The sequence below is a fragment of the Physeter macrocephalus genome, unplaced genomic scaffold (genome assembly GCF_002837175.3).
Source record: "Physeter macrocephalus isolate SW-GA unplaced genomic scaffold, ASM283717v5 random_1464, whole genome shotgun sequence".
In the NCBI taxonomy this organism is placed as follows: Eukaryota; Metazoa; Chordata; class Mammalia; order Artiodactyla; family Physeteridae; genus Physeter; species Physeter macrocephalus.
Genome location: NW_021146302.1, coordinates 4,779 through 25,000, shown reverse-complemented (window position 1 = coordinate 25,000; position 20,222 = coordinate 4,779). Strand labels below are relative to the sequence as shown.

The following is a 20,222-nucleotide window of genomic DNA, read 5'->3' as shown; positions in this document are numbered from 1 at the left end:
ATGCAAATAAATTTAGTTTTACTGTGTATCTTTGATTAAAATGGCGGCAGTTGTAGAGAGAGAAATCTGTCTATATTTCAATCCTGTTAATAGTCTCTGAGATTTTGTTATATACCTGTAAACCGGACTGGATCCTGAATTCTTCTAGTATCGTCAAATATCTGGCTATGAATCTCCAAACTAATGTTTCAGTCAGTAAGAAGAAAGACTGCCCTTGGGTCTCCTTGGAAGAGACTAACCATATCTTCCACATTACCTGGATAGCAGCCAAACTTCAGGGACTTGAAACTTGGATATACATCTCACAGCTGAAAAAGGCTCTGACTGGCATCCAATCCTGTACAAATGCCAGAGACCTCCAAATCAAATTGACTAGGAAGAGATGTAGCTGACATTGAGGTAGACTGCTTCCTCCCAAGATGCCGGATAAAGACTTCTTACTTTAGCGAAATATAAAACACTTCCATTCTTCTTCCCTTTTCTTTCCTTTACTCTGGTATTGGTCTGGAAAGATAACGCCATCATCCATTTCTCTCAGGCCATCATTAAGGGGGATAACTTTTCAGACTGCTGGATTTGCCATCAAAAACTCTGATCTGTCCGTGATTCTAGAGACCCCCCTGGTCCATCTCCCTTTCTCTTGTTAAACCCAAACATGGGGAAATTTTTGTCCAGGCTCTGTGTAAAGAAATGGACATAAGGAAAGAATAACAAGAATAAAACTCCCTGTTTGGTCTAGAGACCATTAAAATTTTATTGGCCTCCGTGGCTGTCACCTTTCCAGTCCTGAGCCACAGATTCAGGCGTGAACAACTTGGAGACACACATGCCTCTGGGGTTGCCTCCATAGGGAGAGCCTTTCTCCCTTGAGTTGGATTTAGTGCCAATAAACGTATGATCAGAAATGTCTCCCTAACATTAGGAAAACTGGCCAATTCCACAGCCAAAGCAATAGCAACCCAACAACCATTACCTGACTTGTTAACTAAAATAGTTTCGGACAATCACATAGCCCTTGATTACCTACCTGCTGAAGAAAGAGGCATCTATGCAATAGCAAGTACCTTTTTCACATGAATAAATGTCTCTGGAGAAGTAGAAACTCAGTTACACAAGATCAGGGAACAAGTGCATTGGTTACAACAAATTTCACCTGACTGTCCATGGTCCTTTAACTTGTTCAGTTGACTACCCTCAGGTCTGGGTTCATGGTTCAGGATGATAATACAAACTGGACTTGTTATACTGCTTTAAATTCTGCTTTGAACAATTATTTTTAAACTTTACATCTGTTGCCTGTCAAACCTCTGCAGAAACAATGCACCAAATAGAATAATGTTGGCTCGGTGCTATGCAGTGAATTTTAATGTTTATAAGCTTAGGTATGATCTTTTAGAGTGAGAATGCCTGAGAGTCACCCCTTCTATCTTCCTTGTTACTCAAATGTGGCCTCAAATGGTTTCTGATCAATATGCACTTTCCTTCTGATGTTGGACGTGACACCCAGGAAAGGTCCTTCCTGGTACTGAAGGACAAAAATTATTCTAATAAGGAACAGATGACCCAACTTTTGATCAGCTGTGCTTTCAGAGAAAGATCGTGATCAAAAGGAGGAAATGTGAAAATGTGTTAAGGAAACCTAACTCAAAATTGGAGTCAAGAAGCTGTGAAGAGGGATTCCCTGGCGGCACAGTGGTTAAGAATCTGCCTGCCAATTCAGGGGGACATGGGTTCGAGCCCTGGTCTGGGGAGATCCCATATGCCACGGAGCAACTAAGCCCGTGCACCACAACTACTGAGCCTGCACTCTAGAGCTCGCGAGCCACAAGTACTGAGCCCACGTGCCACAACTACTGAAGCCCGTGCGCCTAGAGCCCGTGCTCCGCAACAAGAGAAACCACCGCAATGAGAAGCCCATGCACTGCAACGAAGAGTAGCCCCCGCTTGCTGCAATGAGAGAAAGCCTGTGCGCAGCAATGAAGACCCAACGCAGCCAAAAATAAATAAATAAATTTATGAAAAATTAATAAATTTTTTTAAAAAAGTATTGCAGTAAAAATATCATTTATCTTGATAACTGAGTTTTTTGGCACCCCTTTAAATTTTGCACCCAGTGCCAGCTTATTGACCCTAGTCCTGACTAGTTCTGACCAAACTGTGTCACTGAGTGCAGAAGGATCCCCCACCTCATTTCTGGCCCCCTCTTGACATCCCCCCAAAAGCCTTGGATTCCCCCACAGGTAAAAGGTATATAAATCCTCACCGCCTAGCATGAGATCTGGGCCCTGATCACCTCTCAGACCTCATGTCCTAGAACTCCCTCCCTTGTCACTCTGCTCCAGCCACACCAGCCACCATGATTCTCCCCAGACACATCAGGCTCACTTCTGCCTCAGGACCTTTGCACGTCCATGCCCTCTGCCTGGAATGCTCTTCCTCCTAATGTCCACATGGCTTGTTTCCTTACTTTATTAAGACAGAAGAATGTTACCTTTTTAGACTCGACTTCCCAGTCCACTCTATCAAAAATAGCACACTCCCTCTCCCAAATCATTTGGCTATTTAGTGGCGTAAAACAATGATTTAATATTTCTCACAAGTCTGAGGGTTGGCTGGGCTCAGCTGGATGGTTCTTTTACTTCCACATGGTATCGGCTAGGGTGACTCCTGTTCACTCCTGTGCATTCAGCTGGAGCTCAGCTGGGGCTGGAACAGCCTAGATGGCTTCAGGCTCATCTCCATGTGGTCTCTGTTTCTCCATGGGGTCGCTACAGCAGGGTAGCAGGACCTCTATATGGTAGCTCAGGGCTCTGAGAAGGAGAAAGCAGAAGCTTCCCTCTTAAAGCCTGGGCCTAGAAATCCCAGAATGTCATTTCTGCTACATTCTGTTGATCAAAGCAAGTCATAAGGCCAGCTCAGATCCTGGAAAGGACAGAGACTCCCCCTCTTGATGGGAAGAGTGGCATGTGTCTAAGGAGATGGCAGAAATTGTTGGCAGCCATAGTTAGAGGTGATCTACCAACCCTCCACCCCATCCTGTACCCTTGCTATCTTGTTCTTCTTTTTTCTTATCACTATCGGACACTACCTTATTTTTGTTTATTACCTATATCTTTCCAAAAATAGAAGGTCCATGAGGGCAAAGGCCATCTGTATCTTGTTCACCAGTGTGTCAGTGCCCAGAACTGTGTCCAGATCCAGAAGACAGCCAATACGTATTTGAATGAATGAATGAATGAATGAATGAATCCCTGGGGACGAGCTTCAACTTTCCCCAGGATGATGGCAAAGGGCAGGAAGGTGAAGGTCATAATGTGTAGATATTTCTAAGGCGGTGCTTTAGGAGTTTTCAGAGGCACACAGAGAAAGGACAAAGAGGAAAGGAGGATGAGAAGTGGGAAGGAGAAATGGGAGGAGGAAGAGGAGGCAGAGGACCAGGAGCTTCAGGAAGGAAGGACCAGGGACCATCTTAGTCCTGGCTGTGTCTCCAGCCTTGACCAACACAGGGCCTGGCACACAGCAGGTGTTCAGAGAACGTGTGCTGAGTGAGTAACTTTCTCCAAAAACCCTTCGCTGACTTGGCACCTCAACACGCTGCTGGGTCAGGCATTCCCTGGCTCTGGCAGCCCTCTGGGCCATTCCATCCCCACCTCACCCACTGTGGGTTGTCACGGTTAGGGCGTGGGTCTGTGCTCCCCACGGGACTCTGAGTCCTGTGGGGACGGGACTGGGGCTGTCTTGGCCACTGCTGGGTCCCGAACATCAACCAATGGGCCTTGGCCCATAGTAAACGTATATTGAACAAACTTCCTCCCTGCGGGAAATACCATCTGCGTCATCGCTGTGTTCCCGGACTGGCAGACGCAGCACGAACGCTCAGGAAACACCTTCGTCGATTCTAAGATGCACCCCTTTCCTCCCCCCTGCATTTTAGCAATTCTGAAATCAAGAAGAGTCACAGTCGATGGCGCTTTACAGCCAGGCAGCCATTGTGATGTAGCTGCCACTGCCTGGGTGTGATCATGGAGCTGCCTTTTCTTTTTTTTGATGGTCAGCAGTTTTTAGCAGTAAAGTTTTTTTGTTCATTTTTGTTTGATTTTTTAAAAAGTTTTAATTGAAGTAGAGTTGATTTACAATGTTGCATTAATTTCTGCTGTACAGCAAAGTGGCTCAGTTATACATATGTATACGTATATATATATATTCTTTTTTTTTCCAGGCGGGAGAACAGAATTCTAGACCAGGTTAAATGAGTTACGTCATCTGACGGGCTTCACACACACCTGGCGCATCATAAATGCCAGTAAGTGAACACTCAGCCTTAGTGTGTGAGCAAGTCAGCGCACCCACCAGCCCCAGAGGTGTGTAGGAGCCGGGATGAGTGTGAGTCACACCACTGGACCAGCACAGGGACTGGCCAGGTCTAAACAAACGTTTGTGGGATGGCCAAATAACTGAGTGAATTACGGGGCAAATGAGAGCTCCCTCTCAGCTTAGCGTCTTTGCATAGGTCGGTTCCTTAGCCCGGATGCAACTCCCTAGCAGGCGACCTGGCTCACTCCTACTCATCCTTCAGACCTCAGCTCAGATGCCTCTTCCTCCAGGAAGCCCTCCTTGAATCCTGAGCTGGGTCAGGCGGCCCCTTGGTACTCCCACAGTCCTCTGGGGTCCCCCATCCCAGTCTGGCCCCGTCTGGGCCATCACTGTCTGGGGATGGATCTGACTCCGCCACTGGACTATGATTCCTGTGGGGACAGAGCCCGGGGCTGTCTTGGTCATTGCTGCGTTCCCAGCACCCAGCCCAGGAAGAGGCCTGGAGAGGTGCTGAATGTTTGATGAATGAAGAGAGCAGAGGAGACTTGGCAGACAGGCATGGGTTCAGCCTCTCTCTGGCTGGCGCTCTCAGGAGCTGGGAGAAGCGCCCCTGGCAGCGTGCCAGCCCGCATTCGATGCATTTGTGCAGGTGCCCGGCAGCTGTCTTGGCCCACAGTCACCCTGGGCTGCTATCATCCCCCTTTCCTCCAACCTGGAGCCTCCAAGGGCCAAGCCTAGCCTGATGTACTTCTGGGGCCCCGGATCATGGCTGGTCACACGGACTAGGAGCTGAAGCAGAATGAATGGATGTGGTGGGTTTCAGGGGATGCCATCTGTATATATTGTCTGCGTGTGTAATTGTGGCTCTTCCGGTCTGCAAGTCTGTGTGTGCCTCAATGTGTGTTGCTTGCGTGGCTGTTATATCTGTACGTTTGCCTGCGTTTGGCTTTTCTGCAATGACTCTGTATTTGAGGGTCTGTGTCTTTCCTTTCCCTTTCGGGCCAGGGTTGCGTGGCTGAGGATTCTGGGGAGGAAACTTAGTCTGTGTGTCTGCTGCCTGGGAATTTCTGAGAATATTTTTTCATCTCTTGGTCTCTGTGTTTGTGTGGTGGAGTGGTGGCCCCACGAGCAGCTGGGGGGTGGGGTCCGGGCCCACCATGGGACCCCACCCTCTGACATCACCCTCACATTATTGTACCAGGGCTGGCTGACCAATAAGCTGCGGTTGGCTATTATAATGGGTCCTAGCAACGGGCCCTGACCTTGTGCTAACCGGGGCGAGGCCCCACCAGCGGGGAGAGTGAGAGGGGAGAGAGAGTCTGCAGGGCAGGTGAGTCCCCCAAGGGCAGGGCTCTCCAGCTGGGCCCTGTCCAGTCCCAGTCCCAGCTCCCTCAACCCTAAGCCCACCCCAGTGGCCACTGGCCTGTCCGCCCCTTGCATTGGGACCTGTCCCAGGATCCCCCTCTCCTCTACCCAGGCCATGCCCTGGGACGGGTTAAGGGGACAGGGCACAGGAGGGACTGGGTATAGCCTGGGGGAAATGCCCCCACCTGGGCTGCCCCAGACCTGTAGGGAACAGTGGAATAAGGGCGGTCTTCTGTAGGAGGTTGGGTGCGGCTGGGGACAGGGGCAGCCGAGGAGAGAGGGGGGAGGCAAAGACGTGTGGTTGAAGGGAGAGCAGCTCTTCAGAGGGACCTGGGTTTGAGTCCCGGCTATGCCCCTGAGCGGGGACATCCCTTGTCTAGTCTGAGCCTCAGTCCGTCTCCGTCCGATGGGGGCAGTGATCCCTGACCTGAGCGTCTCTCCCAGGGTTCTCTGAAGAGTCTTAGTCGATGAGGAGGTGTATTTTAGAGGTGATGGACAAGAAGAGCGTGTGACTGGGAAAAGGGAGGCCAGGGAAGCTCCAAGGTGAGGAGGATGGGATCACAGGAGAGACCATCATGACGGGCTCTGGGAGGTGGGAGGGGACTTGGCCTAGCAAGGCCTGCCAAACAGGGCTGGGTGTTTAATGAGACACCCAGTGTGGGGGGCACCACCCCCCCATGCCCAGCTGCACCCAAGAATGTCTTCAAAGATGGCCAAGAGAAAGACAGATGATGGGGCTCACGATGGTCACAGCAGCCCTGGGAGGTGGGCAAGGTTATCTTCCATGGTGCAGATGCTGCAGGTGAGGCTCAGAGAGGGCAGGGACGTCACACAGCTCAGAATATTAATAATGATCAGAACAACGACGATGATGCTGATAACGCAGACCACCTGCTCTGGGTCGGGCACTATTTTATTATTATTTTATTTTATTTTTGGCCACACCTCGAGGCTTTTGGAATCTCAGTTCCCCGACCAGGGATCGAACCCTGGCCCCAGCAGTGGAAGCACAGAGTTCTGACCACTGGACCACCAGGGAATTCCCCGGGCACTATTTTAAGTGCTTTATTTGTACGAACTCATTTCATTTTCAACAGCCCTAGGAGGTGGTTTGCTATTACGATCGTTATGATCCTCATGTGTAAGATGAGGAACGTGAGGCAGAGCTAAGGAACTTGCCCCAAATCTCTCAGCCAGTATGTGGTAGGGCCCGGATTGGATCCCAGGCGGTGTGGCTCCAGGGTCTGGGTCCCCTTGGCCATCAGTTCACGCTGCTTCCGATGACAGTAGAAGCAGCAGGAGAGCAGCTGCTCTCTTCGCCTGGTCGGCAGGAGCTGGGCTGAAGCCCCTTCCGTTGCAGGTCTGGCTAAGGAAATTTCGGGGCCCAGTGCAAAATGAAAATGCAGGGCCCCTGCTTCAAATAGTTACAACTTTCGTCAGTGTCATCAGAGTATTAAGCAAAGAGCTGGGCCTTTTAAGCGTGGGGCCCCGTGTGACTGCATGGGTCTCAAGCTGCCCATAAAACGGTCCGAGTTCCTAGGTTATCGCAAAGACTCTTCAGCCCCTCAGCAGGCAGGTCAGTCATCACACCCATTAAGCGGAGGAGCAAACAGGCTCAGAGAGGTGCCTCGTTTTGCCCTAGGTCACACAGCAAGTCAGTGGCAGAGATGGGATGGGAGCCTGGGCCTAACAAACTCCAAAGTCCCCTACCTCGTGTCCAAAACGTACCCCGGGTTTTTGAGAAGGAGAGGGTTGCGGGGCTCCAGGGGGACTCCCTTTACATCCTCGGTGGGTCTCTCTCCCTGCCCCACGCCAAGGTCCGGGAGGTGTGAACGGCTCCCTTCTCCCCGCTCCCCGGCAGACGCTGAGGATCCCGCGTCCGTCCGTCCGTCCGAGACTCTCCCCCAGGCCCCGCGCCCTCTGAACCGCCGGTCACCATGGCTACTTCGAAGTCGCCAGCGGTGCCCGGGGAGGAGGAGAACACCATCCTCATGGCCAAGGAAGAGCTGGAGGCCCTGCGCACCGCCTTCGAGTCGGGTGACATCCCCCAGGCCGCCTCCTGCCTCCGGGCGTAGCTGGCGTCTTCCGAGAGCACCCGGCTGGAGGCGGGCGTCACAGGCGAGTCCGGGGAGGCAAGCCGTCCCTCGTTAACGCCCTCCGCGGCCTGGGCGCCGAGGACCCCGGCGCGGCCCTCCCTGGCGTCATAGAGGCCACGATGCAGCCCTCGCCCTACCCGCACCCGCAGTTTCCAGACGTGACTCTGTGGGACCTGCCGGGGGCCGGCTCTCCAGGCTGCCGGGCCGACAAGTACCTGAAGCAGGTGGACTTCGGCCGCTATGATTTCTTCCCGCTGGTCTCCCCGCGCCGCTGCGGCGCCGTGCACACCCGCCCGGCCTCCGAGATCCTGCGCCAGGGCAAACAGTTCTACTTCGTGCGCACCGAGGTGGACGAGGACCTGGCGGCCCCGCGCGCCCAGCCGCCCTCGGGCTTCAGCCGGCCGTCCTGCAGGAGATCCGCGAGCACTGCGCCGAGCGGCTGCGTGGGGCCGGCGTGAACGACCCGCGCGTCTTCCTCGGGTCCAACCTCTCGCCCGCGCGCTGCGACTTCCCGCTGCTCGTGTCCACCCGGGAGCACGATCTGCCCGCGCCCCGTCGCCACGCTGCCCGACACCTCGCTGGAGGCCCTGCGGAAGAAGAAGGACACGCTCCGGGAGCAGGTGCTCAAGACGGCCCTGGTGTTGGGTGTCATCCAGGCTCTGCCCGGGCCCCGGCCGGCGGCCGCCTACGAGGATGCGCTGCCCATCCGCTCGCTGCGTGGGTACCACCGCAGCTGCGGCCTGGACGACGACTCGCTAGCCAAGCTGGCCGAGCAGGTGGGCAAACAGGCAGGCGACCTGCGCTCGGTCATCCTCTCCCCGCTGGCCCACGAGGTCTCGCCCGAGACCGTCCTGCGGCTCTGCTCCCAGTCGTCCGACGGTGCCGTGCGGGTGGCCCGGGCCTTTGAGAAGGGCATCCCCTGTTTGGAACGCTGGTGGCGGGGCGGGGGGGGGGGGGCATCAGCTTCGGCACCGTCGTCTACACCATGCTCCGGGGCTGCCTCAACGAGATGGCCGAGGATGCCCAGCAGGTCCGCGTCAAGGCCTTGGAGGAGGAGGGGTCCCAGCCTGAGGTCAGCCTGCAGGCGGCTGGTGACAACGGGGTGGAAAAGCGGGAATCCGGGGAGGGGAGCGGCGAGGAAGGCCGGCTCTCGACCTGCCAGAAGCTCGGCCTCCTCCTCAAGTACATTCTCGACAGCTGGAAGAAGCGAGATTTGTCGGAAGACGAATGAAAGTGCAGCCCCCAGCCCCCTGCCTCACCCACCAACCAAGCCCTATCGAAACCAACCAACCAAACAAAAAAGGCTGATGTGGTGAAAATGAGAGCTGCAGTTGCTGAGGGGCGGGGTGTGGAGGGCTGGGGGTGGCAGGTGGGCCCAAGTCCAAGTCCCGAACCTGGGATAGGAACTGATCTTGGGAGGGAGAGGTTCAAGGTATGGACGGGGGGTCAGGGCTGTTTAATAGTCTCTCTCTCCCTGGTCCCCAAGTGACCATGAGGGATTTGGGGGCGACAGGACAGCCCGGCCTGGATCCAAGACAGGAGCCCAGTGTCAACTTGCGTGGGTGGCACTGAGTGGGCACTGGGGCCTGCAATCTCATGTCCCTTTCTGAGAACCCCAGAGTCCCAAAGGCCTGCTCTGGTCGGGGAGGGGCGGCCAACGCGTGCCCGGGTCGGCACGATGGTGCCTAGCAACTGGGTTAAACAGAGGAGGGGGAGACGGGACTTCCTGGGCCAGCCCTGCTGCCTGTGAGTGACGGTGGGGCCGGGTGGCAGGGAGGGGGGGGGCCGGGTGGCAGGGAGGTGGGGGCTGGGTGGCAGGGAGGTGGGGGCTGGGTGGCAGGGAGAGGGGAGGCCGGGTGGCCACGGGGAACCGTGGAGAACCTGGGGGAGCAGAATGAGAGCGGAGGTGGTGAGAGGGCAGGTGGGCAATTCTGTGAGCATGCGAGGAGCGAAGAGGCAGGGGCGCAACGGGCAGCCTAGAACGAGTCTCGTTTCAGGAAGATGGTGAGTGGGTCCGCGTGTGGATGTGTGCGGCGGTGAGCTTGCTGGTGTATCTGTGATTGGGAGGAACCTGGGTACGTCTCTGTGATTTGGATGCTGTGGTCTAAGATCGTGAATAGTTGGCTGAGACCGGGGTTCCGGGTCTGTGTGTGCGTGGCTGCGTGGCTGGGCGCAGATGTTGGGGATGGTGCTGAAAGGCCACGGGTCTGACAGTGAGGCCGCCTGTTGGGATTTCTGCGCGAGGCTTTGAACGACAGAGGGTGTGTAACACACTGAGTGACGGTATTAGCCTGGCCCAGGAGACCCTGGGAGCCCAACTGGTCGGCACATCCTCTGGCTCTGTGCTTGGCTCTTTGGCTGGATGCAGAAGTGAATCTGACACCCTTATCTGCTCAAAGCCAAACTCACATGCCAGGTCAAGGGTCATGCATGTTTAAAAACGAACCACCAGACTGGGGGGCTTGGACAGGACAGGGGTTGCCCCAAGAGCATCTGTGGGCTTGGATGAGGGTCAGGGAAAGGTGGGATTTAGGTGCAGAGAAGGGCGAGTTTCTAGGAATTCAGAAGGCAGCTCTGGTGCTGTGAAGGTGGCCTCACTAATACTCCCTGAGAGTGTTCCAGGACCGGGTGATGGTTCTAGCCTCATCTGGGGGCCTCAAATTACCCCTGACTCTGGGAAACAGACTAACAGGGTCCACTTTTACCTGGAGGATTAATGTCGGTGCCAATTTTCTTTGCTGAAGAGCTCTGTGCTTTGCAAAAGATTCCCCTCTTCCCAGAAGGCCTCCCATTGGCTCTGCAAGGACTACTTGGGGGTTCACGTGGACCTTTTGGCACCAAAGGAGGTGCGAGGGACCATGGTAGGGATATCCCAGACCCCTTAGATGCACAAGAAAGAAGGTCCCTTCCAAATCCATTCTCAAAAACACAGCCCACATCCCTATACCTGTGGACCCTCAGACATCATCCTAAGCACAGGACTCACCGACCCCAAGTGGCTGAGATGGAAAGGTCAGGCCTGCACTCACCACACTGGGCCTAAGGTTAAGAGAGACAGCCTGGGTGACTTTTGTCTCCTGCTTCCAACTGGTGGCCTCGTCCTGTCCCTTCTGCCTCCATCTTTCCCTTTCCCACCTCCCATCTCAACCCCCAGCCCCTGTTCCAGCTGAGGGCTCCCCCTCCCCACCTAGGTCCTGCCCCAGCCCCTCACCTTGTCTCCCAGGCCCTAGTCTCGTGCACCGTAAGGCCACGGAGGGCTCGTTTTAAAATTATTTTTATTATTTATTTATTTATTGGCCACGCCACATGGCTTGCAGGATCTTAGTTCCCCAACCAGGGATCGAAGCCAGGCCCTCGGCAGTGAAAGCGTGGAGTCCTAACCACTGGACCGTCAGGGTATTCCCAGGAGGGCTCTTTCTAATGTCCACCTCGGACCCCTCCCTTCCCTGCTCAGAATCCTTCCATGGCTACCCACAGATAAAGATCAAGCTCAGCCCGATGTTCCTAGCCCTTCCCAAGCTGGCCTCTTCCTGAACCTCGCCAGCAGTAAGACCCCGAGTCTTCCTAAAACAGCAGAGCTGGGAGGGCTCTGAGGAGTCATCTCTCCACTCCACAGGTGAGGAAACTGACACCACCCACCCACCCCCCTCACAGAGGGGAAAATAAAGGCTCCAGAGGGGATATGGCTTGCCCCATGTCACCCCGCAAGTCCCTGGCACGGCTGGGATTAGACGCCGTCACGCGATCCCAGGAGGTAAACGTGGCTGCCCCGTCCATCACACCGGTGAGGCCTCGGAGGCCTAGAGGCAGGACGGGGCTTGCCTAGGTGTGCCCTGTGGTTCCCGAGCACATGCACGTACTCAGGAGCCAGGCAGCGAGGATGAGTAATGTTTCCACAAATGCACTAGACCCGTCTCTTTTGCTAGTGCTGGAAATGCAGCACCCAAAGAGGTCTTGGCACGTAGCGGGGGCTTAGCTGTGCAAAGATTTGGGGGGGTTTGTATGGTAAAAGGATCAGAGGGAGCTGGCCCATATCCTGGTTCTGGTGCAGGCTGTAAGACATTTAGCAAGGGACCTTTATCTCCCTGAGCCTCAGTTTTCTGCTCTGTAGAATGGGCACTTGATGAAATCATGTATATGGTTAGAACAGTGGCTGGCCCACAGTAAAAATCAAATAAACCTGATCTATGATTACCAGCAATGATGAAGATTCCAGCTCTTAATCACTGCCCTTTATGGTTGATCCCAGTGCCTGGTGCAGGGTAAAGCCCCCTCCAATTTAAGACTTTGAATTCCAGGACCAAAAGACCTCAGCCCCATTCCCAGTATCCCCAGGAATTAGCTGGAGGCCTTGGGCAAGTGATCTATCGTCTCAATGCCAAATGTGGATAGGAAGGGAGGGAATCTTTTCTGGCTGTTTTGAGGATTTGATGAGATACTCCAGGAGGAGAAGCTGGTGGTGATGAATAAATGCGAACTTAAATAAAGCACTTAGCACCGGGCCTGGCATCGTGTAACACTCTCACTGCTATTACTGGTGATGCCGCAAATACTTCAGGCAAGCTGAGGGATGTAGAGAAGAGAGAGCAACTCAGAGTGAAAACACTCCCTTACCTGTCCTGTCCAAGGTCATCAAGTCCTGAAAACGGAGAGCTGGGGGTCAGGCAGCCCATGGCAAGCAAAGTCTTCCAATCATGCCTCAGCCAGTCCAAGATACTGGAGCTCTCGAAGGACACCAGGGCTCTGAAGGAGGCCTTACAGGCAGGGGACCTGCCAGCAGTAGCCGCCAAGTTACAATCTACGCGTCATACTCTGGAGAACGTCGGGCCGGACATTGGTGTTACCGGGGGAACCGGCTCAGGCAAGTCGACCTTTGTCAACGCCATCCAGGGGCTGCGGGGCGAGGACCCCACCTCGGCCTGCACGGGCGTGGTGGAAATGACCGTGGACCCCACGCCGTACCCACACCCCAAGTACCCCAACATCGTCATCTGGGACCTGCCGGGCATAGGCGCACACGCCTTCCGGGCTGACAAATACCTCCAGCGGGTGCTGCTGGGCCGGTACGACTTCTTCCTCATCATTACGTTGGAGAGCTTCGCCGCTCTCTTGAGATCTGGGGCGGCAGGGCAAGCGCTAGACTGCATCCACTCCAACGTGGATGTGGACATCGCCGCCTCGTGCAGCCGCCGCCCCAGCTCCTTCTCGGAGGAGAGGGTGCTCATCCAGATCTGGGACGACTGTGTGCAGAGGCTGGAGGGTGAGGGGCGGGCTCTGGAGGGCTGGATTCTCTCTTTTTTTTTTTTTGGCCGAGCGTCTTGCAGGATCTTAACCACAGGACTGCCAGGAAATTTCTATCTATTTCCTTATTTATTTTTTTAATTTTTAGTTTTTATTTATTTTGGGGGGGGGCTGGATTCTTGCGGGCTTGCCTCCCCCTTCCCCTGCATCTTCCCACCGAGGCCCACCACAGTGGGGTGAGGGGTCACCCAGGGTCACACGGCCCCCATGGTGAAATGCTGCTTACGGCTGCCATTTCAGTCACCTGTGATGGAGACCAGTCACTTGCATTAGGGAAAAAAAAGGGTAGGTACCGGCTTATGTATTGGCCAAGTTAGAGCAGCACAAATGCTATCCACCCATGCCCATGCGGATGCCGGCAACGCGTCGTGGCCGGCAGCTAACGTTTCTTGAGGGCTCACCAGAGGCCACGCACCACTTTCACCAGCTCAGTTCACCACCATGCCATCCCTAGGAGGTAGGTTACAATCATCCCTTGGTTTTACAGCTAGGTACAGGAAAGCCCAGAGAAGTCTGGCAACTAGCCTGATGCCACACAGGGCGTAGGGAGCGAGGCTGGGATCTGAACTCAGGCAGCCTCGCTCCAGGGCTGACGGTCTCAAGCCACACGCTGTGCAGACCCAGCTTGCACCCAGGCAGCTCTCAGGACAGCTGGGTCTGCTCGGCGCAGAAACCCACTGAAAGTGCTTTTGTCTCCTGCAGCAGAGGGCCTCAAGGACCCCAAGGTCTTCCTGCTGTCCGTGTTTGAGTTGGGCAAGTACGCCTTCCGCCTGCTGGAGGAGTCGATGGTGAGGGGCCTAGAGAGCCACAAGTGGCACGCGTTCCTGGTGGTCCTGCCCAACGTCTCCAAGCCCATGCTGGAGCGGAAGGCGGCCTCGCTACGGCAGCACATCTGGCTGGTGGCCGTGGTGGCCTGCGGGGCCAACCCGAGTCCCGTGCCGGGCGTGCCGGAAGTGGCCTGCGACCTGTACACACACGCTCACCTGCTCCCTGGAGGGCTACCGCCGCAGCTTCGGCTTGGACGAGGGATCCCTCATCAAGTTGGTGGAGCAGACGGGCCCGGCCCCTGCCCAAGATCCTGGAGGCGCTACAGGGCCCGAAGACCAAGATCACCGAGGCGCTGGTGGCGGAACTCCTGGGCCAGGCCTCCGGGGATGCCTCGGCGTTCAGCCAGGAGCCCCTCAACGTGCCCATCCTGTGCTCCCTGGCCGCCTGCGGTCTCTCCTTCGCCACTGTTTACCGGATGCTCCGCACCTCCCTGGACGTGGACACCTAGAGCGCGCTGGTTGAGGCCTCCCTCGACAACCCCGGACACAAGCGCCCAGAGAAATCCAGTCGAGGATCCCAGCCCTGAGCCTGGGCCAGCTGGAGGTGGCAGTGAGGAGCTGGGAACACGCAGGCTCCACCTGTGCCCAGGCTGGGTGGCACTGGGGGACGGGAAGGAAGAAACTCAGCGGCAACTTTCCTGGACTGTGCCCGTGTGCTCTCGTGCTTCTGTGCCCTGGGTCTCACGCTCTCGCTGGCATTGCCCCCACCTTCCCTACTCTGGCGAACCCACACACCAACCAGCACTCCCCTGGGAAGCAGGGGGAGGGAACGGCACACGGGAGTGCTAAGTTCTGATAATGCAGAGAAGAGCCAGCTGTCAGGCTGGAGAGAGCGGCCAGAAAGGTGTCTGCGCAGATCGGGGCACGGCAGCAAAGGATGCAGAAGCATTTCCGTAAGAGGGCAGTGAACAGCTCTCAAGGGCCTCGGGGGTCATGAAGGGAGGCTCCTGCCTACGGTCTCAGCCGGTGGTGGCAGGGCCGGAGCCTGCCCTGGGCCTTGTACCTCCCAGACCTGGGGTCTGCAGACTCCCCACTTCTGGCCAGACCTTCTCTGGCCTGACTGCTTTCTTCACTGACCCCTACTCTACCCTCTTCAGCTGTGCTTTTTTTCTCAAAAGACCCCGGGATTCCCATGGCCTGGACACCAGGACTGTATACAGGGTATGCCAGAGGGCAGGGGGAAGCCAGGGAGACCAAAGTGGCATGGGGGGTGGTGGACAGACCGGATCAGCTGGTTGGACTGGAATCAACTGCTTTACTGAAGGGTGGAGTGGTACGATTTGAGGGTCAGGACTAGTTTGCGATTAGGGTGTGGTGAACAGACCAATCTGGAGACATACTTTGGGAAACACTAAACTAGGATGATGTACCATATTTAACTGAGCAGGTGAGGACAGGTACTACATTGAACTGTATGGTGTATTTGAGGGTAGGTTCTGGATTAAAGGGAGGGACCATTTCTCAGCAAGAGCAGTGGAGGTTTAGAGAGGAAGGAAGCCACCGTGTGTAGGGTAACATCATGTGTAAGGATAACATATGAGTATTTGAACAAGGGTAGAACCTGTTTTGACTAAGGGGAAGTACAGTTGGCCCTCTGTATCCGAGGGTTCCACATCCCTGTATTCAACCAACCTTGGACTGAAAATATTTGAAAAAAAAATTCCAGAAAGTTCCAAAAAGTAAAACTTGACTTTTCCAAGTGCTGGCAACTATTTACATACCATTTACATTGTATTTACAACTCTTTACATAGCACTGACTGGTGGATTAGGTTTTTTAACCAGTCTAGAAGATGACTTACAGTAGATGGAAGGATGTGCATAGATTACATGCAAATACTATGCTGTTCAATATACGGGACTTGAGCATCCAAGGATTTTGGTATCTATGGGGGGTCCTGGAACCAATCCCTTGTGGACACCAAGTGACAGCATACTATATTGACTAATTGTATTTAACTAGGGACGTGTTCTATTTTTTAACGAACTGAGTTAGGCATTGCATTTAACTAGGCATTTCACCAAACGGAAGGCACCGTCTTCAACCGAGCAGAAAACCAGGGCCCTGTACCTTCCTCGCCATGGCACGCAGAGATGGGAGGCTTGATATCACCCCAGGAAATAGAATACCCCTTTCTAGAGGCTTCCTCCGTAGCAAAGACTGGTCTTTAACCACCCCTGACAACTCTCTGACCTACAGTGGATGTGCCCACGGGAAGTTCATTCAGGCTCCAATGGGAGGCCATGGCTAACCTGCCCCCAAGGGCTGGGACCCAGAACTGGGGGGATTCCCAGGACAGCACGCTGGGGAGGGGGAAGAAGAGGAGTGCCAGAACAGGCTTGCATGACTGTTTTTATTCCAGCCACCAGATCTGCCCCCATAAAGAGCTCCCAGACCCTGCCTCACCTTCCAGGCAGGGGCCTGGAGTCAGGGCAGAGGGGCCTGCTGCTCCTGTCCCTGCAGAGGGAGGCCGACACAGAGCCTGGGCTTCCTGGTGACCACTCAGGCTCCTCCCGCAGCCTGTCCCTGTGGGGGCTGATGATGGGCTACCTCATCCAGGCTGGGGGGCGGGATCTCAAAGTCACCCCCTGAACAACGCTCCCTTGAGGATGGGGGACTGGCCCTGGACACCCCGTGTCTCCGGGTGAGGAAGTCACGGTCCCTTGTCCATCAGGCCTGCTGCCACTCTCCGCCCCGTGGGGGGAGGACGTGGGTGCCCCTCGCCATCCACTGGGGGCCCGGAAGGGGGTTCTCTGCGAGACATTCCTCCCCTTGGCCTCAGGCCAGCAGGCGGCTGTACTCTGCCAGGGCGGAGGACTTTTTCACCCCGTCCCAGATCCGGGCGGCGTAGTGGAACCTGTAAGGGGAGGTCAACGGTCAGAGCTGCCCTGGCTGTGGCCCCCGCATGACCGTAACGCCTGGGATACAGGGAAGATGCCAACGCCGATGCTAGGTGGCCTGATCCCCTCACCTCCCCCGGGGCAAGTGAAGCTGAAGTCCTCGAGCACCCACCTCTGGGCCCAAACTGCTTCCCGCTCCACTCAGTGCTGGCCTTCGTGGGTAGGGGTCTATCTCTACATCCCTCCAGAGTCTTGTGATGATCAGAAATGTCTAGCAGCTGCATTACCCTCCCACCTCCCAAATTCTCCCCTCCCCGCTGGGCCCTGGTTTAGACCAAAGAGAGAAGCAGAGCTCCGACCTGCACTCCTGCACTCGCCCAGTGGCTTCCTGCTGTGTCTGCACTCCCCGCCCCTTCTGCCCACAGCCCACTGCAGACAGACCCAGGGGAGCCAAGCTGCAGCTACTTCTCAAGTTTCTGTTTCTCTGGGAAATGAGATGAGGCAGCCCCGTGTCTGTGGCAGCACTGCTGTGGGCTCTGGGCATAGAGAGCCACGTAGAGTCGGGGCTGGGGAGGCAGGGCAGGGCTTTGTGAAGGAAGGTAGAGAAAGCCAGGGGCAGAGGCTCCCAGCGGAGGGGGCCACTGGGGGGAGGGGGGGGGGCCTGGATAACGCAGCTCCTGTGGTTCCCGACAGCTTTCCGCTTTCCTCTCCGGCGCAGCTATGCTCTCCGTACTCAGGGCCTCAGAATAAATCTTTAAACTTGACTGGGCTCACTGGCCCTACTCCTTGCGGTCAAGTGACACCCAACCACAGTGCATGACCTTGCTACGTGACACTTCCTTTCTCTGAGCCTAAACCTCGCCACTAGTAAAACTGGTGACAAGATCTACACCCTCCTGGCCGACTGGGATTCAAAATCACATGGAACGGCAACAAGACGGTAGCACTCATCAGTGCTCCAGGAAGGGAAGCTGAGGCGTGGAGAGACCTCCGAGACCCTCAACACGGTCGAGGCGGGGCCCTCGCACTGACCTCCTCTGCCGAGTGCTCTTACCAGTTCTTCTCGGTGAGGATCGTGTGTGACAGCTGCGGCCGGGCCATGGACATCACTTGGCTCCGGAGCTTGCTCACCAGGGACTGGAAGCTGGGGTGGCCTCGGTACCCAGGGAGCAGGGAGAAGAGTGGGCTGGAAGTGGGTCCTGGAAAGTCAGAAGTTAGGAGGGGAGGGGAAGGGGGACAGCCCCCCGAGAGAGGCCCTTCCTCCCCATCAGCAGCATCCTGGCCTGCCAGGAGCGCCTCTGAGTTCAGCCCCGGCCCAGGCGCCCCCGTCCTTCCGTGACTCGGAAACATGCCCCTACGGAAGGGTCGGAGCACCTCAGGGACAGGCTTGAACCTCCCCTCAGACCAGGGCGGGTCCGTCACCCCCAGACCGGGGCAGCCTGTGTCTCCCTCTAACCAGGTGGGCCACGTCTCCCGACGGACCAGATCCCGAGGCGGAACCGTACCTGCTCTTGCGGGGGTTTCACCCTCTGCCTCGCTGTCCGTGAAGGGCATCAGGAACAGATTGACCTCGGAGTCCAGGAAGTCGGGTGGGAGCCCAGGGAAGACGTTGCACTGTAACATGGACAGCGTACCTGGCGGAGAGAACCCGTGAGGCTGCAGGCACAGTGCTGCAGGGCCAGGGGAGGTACGCGCAGGGTGGTCAAGCTGGGGTCAGGGGACCGGTCTGGGGGCCAGGGCTATGGGACTGGATTGGGAGCCAGGAGGCCACTGGCCAGCTTGGGGGGTGGCTGGGGGACCCTCACCCTTGTATCGCAGGTGGGAGTGGGCCATGAGCTGGTCAATCATCAGGTGCATCTGCCGCAGCTTCCGAGGGCAGAAGTCCTCCCGGCGAGCTTTGTTCTGCAGGAAGACTGCGGGTGCGAGGAGACAGCCCAGCTCCTCTCGCGCGCGCTCGCCACTTGGCCTCCCCTTCTCACACCAAAGACCGGCCCTGCCCCTGAGTTCAGATCACTTGCATTTACATGATAAGTAACTTCCCTTTAGTACCAGGCCCTGTGCTGGGTGGGCAGCCTGGGGACCCAGAGAAATGAGTCAGAGCTGGTTTCTGCCCTCAGGAAGTCCCCAGTCTGACGCAAAAGGCAGAAGAGGAAGACGGCCACGCGGTCAGGAGCCTGGCAGAAAGACCAGGGGCTGGGCCAGGTGGAGGAAGCAGGGAAGACCCTGCCCGGGGTGCCATAAATGAGCCGGATCTTTGCAGAAGAGCAGTGTGTCAGAGAGCAGGGCAAGGACAGAGCGGACCCAGGATGCGTGTGTAGGGGCCCAAGCGGGGCAACCAGGGTGCGTGGCGCCACGGGGGCCGACTCCACACTCACTCCCTGAGCCCTGTGCCATGGACCAAGAAGCAGGCAGACCAGGGTCCTGCCCCCACGGGGCTCCCATTCTGATCGAGGGGCCGGAGCTGGACTCGGGGCTCACGCCCTGATGGCCAGGGGGTCCCTCCGAGGAAACGGCAGCTGACCCTTTGTGACTCTCCTCCTCCCAGGGTACTCCCGGATTCCGCCCCCCACTCTCCCCTGGCCACCACTGCAGCCCCAGGAACGCCTCTCACCCAGGTGGGGGTAGTACTCAGTGCCTTCATCGGAGCCTGACGAGCTGCTGGACTCATGGCTGGGGGACGGGGTGGAGGGCTTCACCATCTCTGCTGTCTGGAGGAACCTTGGGGTTTGGGGTGACAGGTTGGTGCTCTGCCGCCGGCCCCCCCATATCCCACGGCCTGGGGAAGGAGGGGGCTCCCTTCACGGATCTGATTAAAGCTACAGCCACAACCAGAAAAATGCCACGCACACACCATATTTCTCACACAGTTTTAGGGAACCCAGAGACAACCCTCTCAGACACTGATCCATGGACCCATGTCAACACGTATGTATTTTTCAACGAGTTTATGCCATCAAGAAAAATACTTTATTTTTTAGAGGAGTTTTAAGTTCATAGTAAAACCGAGTGGAAAGCAAAGAGAATTCCCATGGACCCCTCCCCCCACCAAACACACAGCCTTCCCACTTCGCAACATTCTGGTGATCCTCCATTGACACATCGCTACCACCCAAAGTCCATGGTTTACGTTAGGGTTCTCTCCTGGTGGTGTATGTTCTATGGGTTTTGACAAAAACCACATAAATCCACCATTTGTATCACACCGAGTAGTTTCAGGGCCCTAAAAATCCTCTCTGCTCCACCTATTCACCCCTCCCTCCCCTTCCCACCCCTGGCAGCCACTGATATTTTTACTGGTCTCCATAGTTTTGCCTTTTCCAGATCGTCACAGAGTTGGAATCATACAGTATAAAGCCTTTTCAAATTGGCTTCTTTCACTTAATAATATCCATTTGAGGCTCCTCCATTGTCTTCCATGGCATGACAGCGCATCTTTTTTTTTTTTTTTTTTTTTTTGTGGTATGCGGGCCTCCCTCTGG

At 55.9% G+C, this 20,222-nt stretch overlaps 2 protein-coding genes and 1 pseudogene across 2 annotated transcripts in view; 2 read left to right on the top strand and 1 right to left on the bottom strand.

Annotated features, from left to right (window-relative positions):
• The first annotated feature begins 7,616 nt into the window (after nt 1–7,616).
• On the top strand, nt 7,617–9,006 carry LOC102973823 (interferon-inducible GTPase 5-like). Its single transcript, XM_024132430.1, is given in 5 exon segments — nt 7,617–7,806; nt 7,809–8,171; nt 8,174–8,336; nt 8,338–8,693; nt 8,696–9,006. Coding segments are annotated over 5 exon segments (1,383 nt in total).
• A 2,451-nt stretch (nt 9,007–11,457) lies between these two features.
• LOC102974099 (interferon-inducible GTPase 5-like) lies at nt 11,458–14,430 on the top strand (annotated as a pseudogene).
• Nucleotides 14,431–16,247: 1,817 nt separating this feature from the next.
• The window catches only part of LOC102989450 (SMG9 nonsense mediated mRNA decay factor), a gene marked incomplete at its 5' end in the record, with an annotated part of 6,885 nt that continues 2,910 nt past the window's right edge, over nt 16,248–20,222 (bottom strand). Inside the window, 5 exons of the mRNA XM_028486512.1 lie at nt 16,248–16,760; nt 17,798–17,942; nt 18,249–18,377; nt 18,549–18,656; nt 19,355–19,461. Of these exons, the coding sequence (XP_028342313.1) occupies nt 16,682–16,760; nt 17,798–17,942; nt 18,249–18,377; nt 18,549–18,656; nt 19,355–19,461 (568 nt within the window). The remainder of the gene's footprint in view (nt 16,761–17,797; nt 17,943–18,248; nt 18,378–18,548; nt 18,657–19,354; nt 19,462–20,222) is intronic.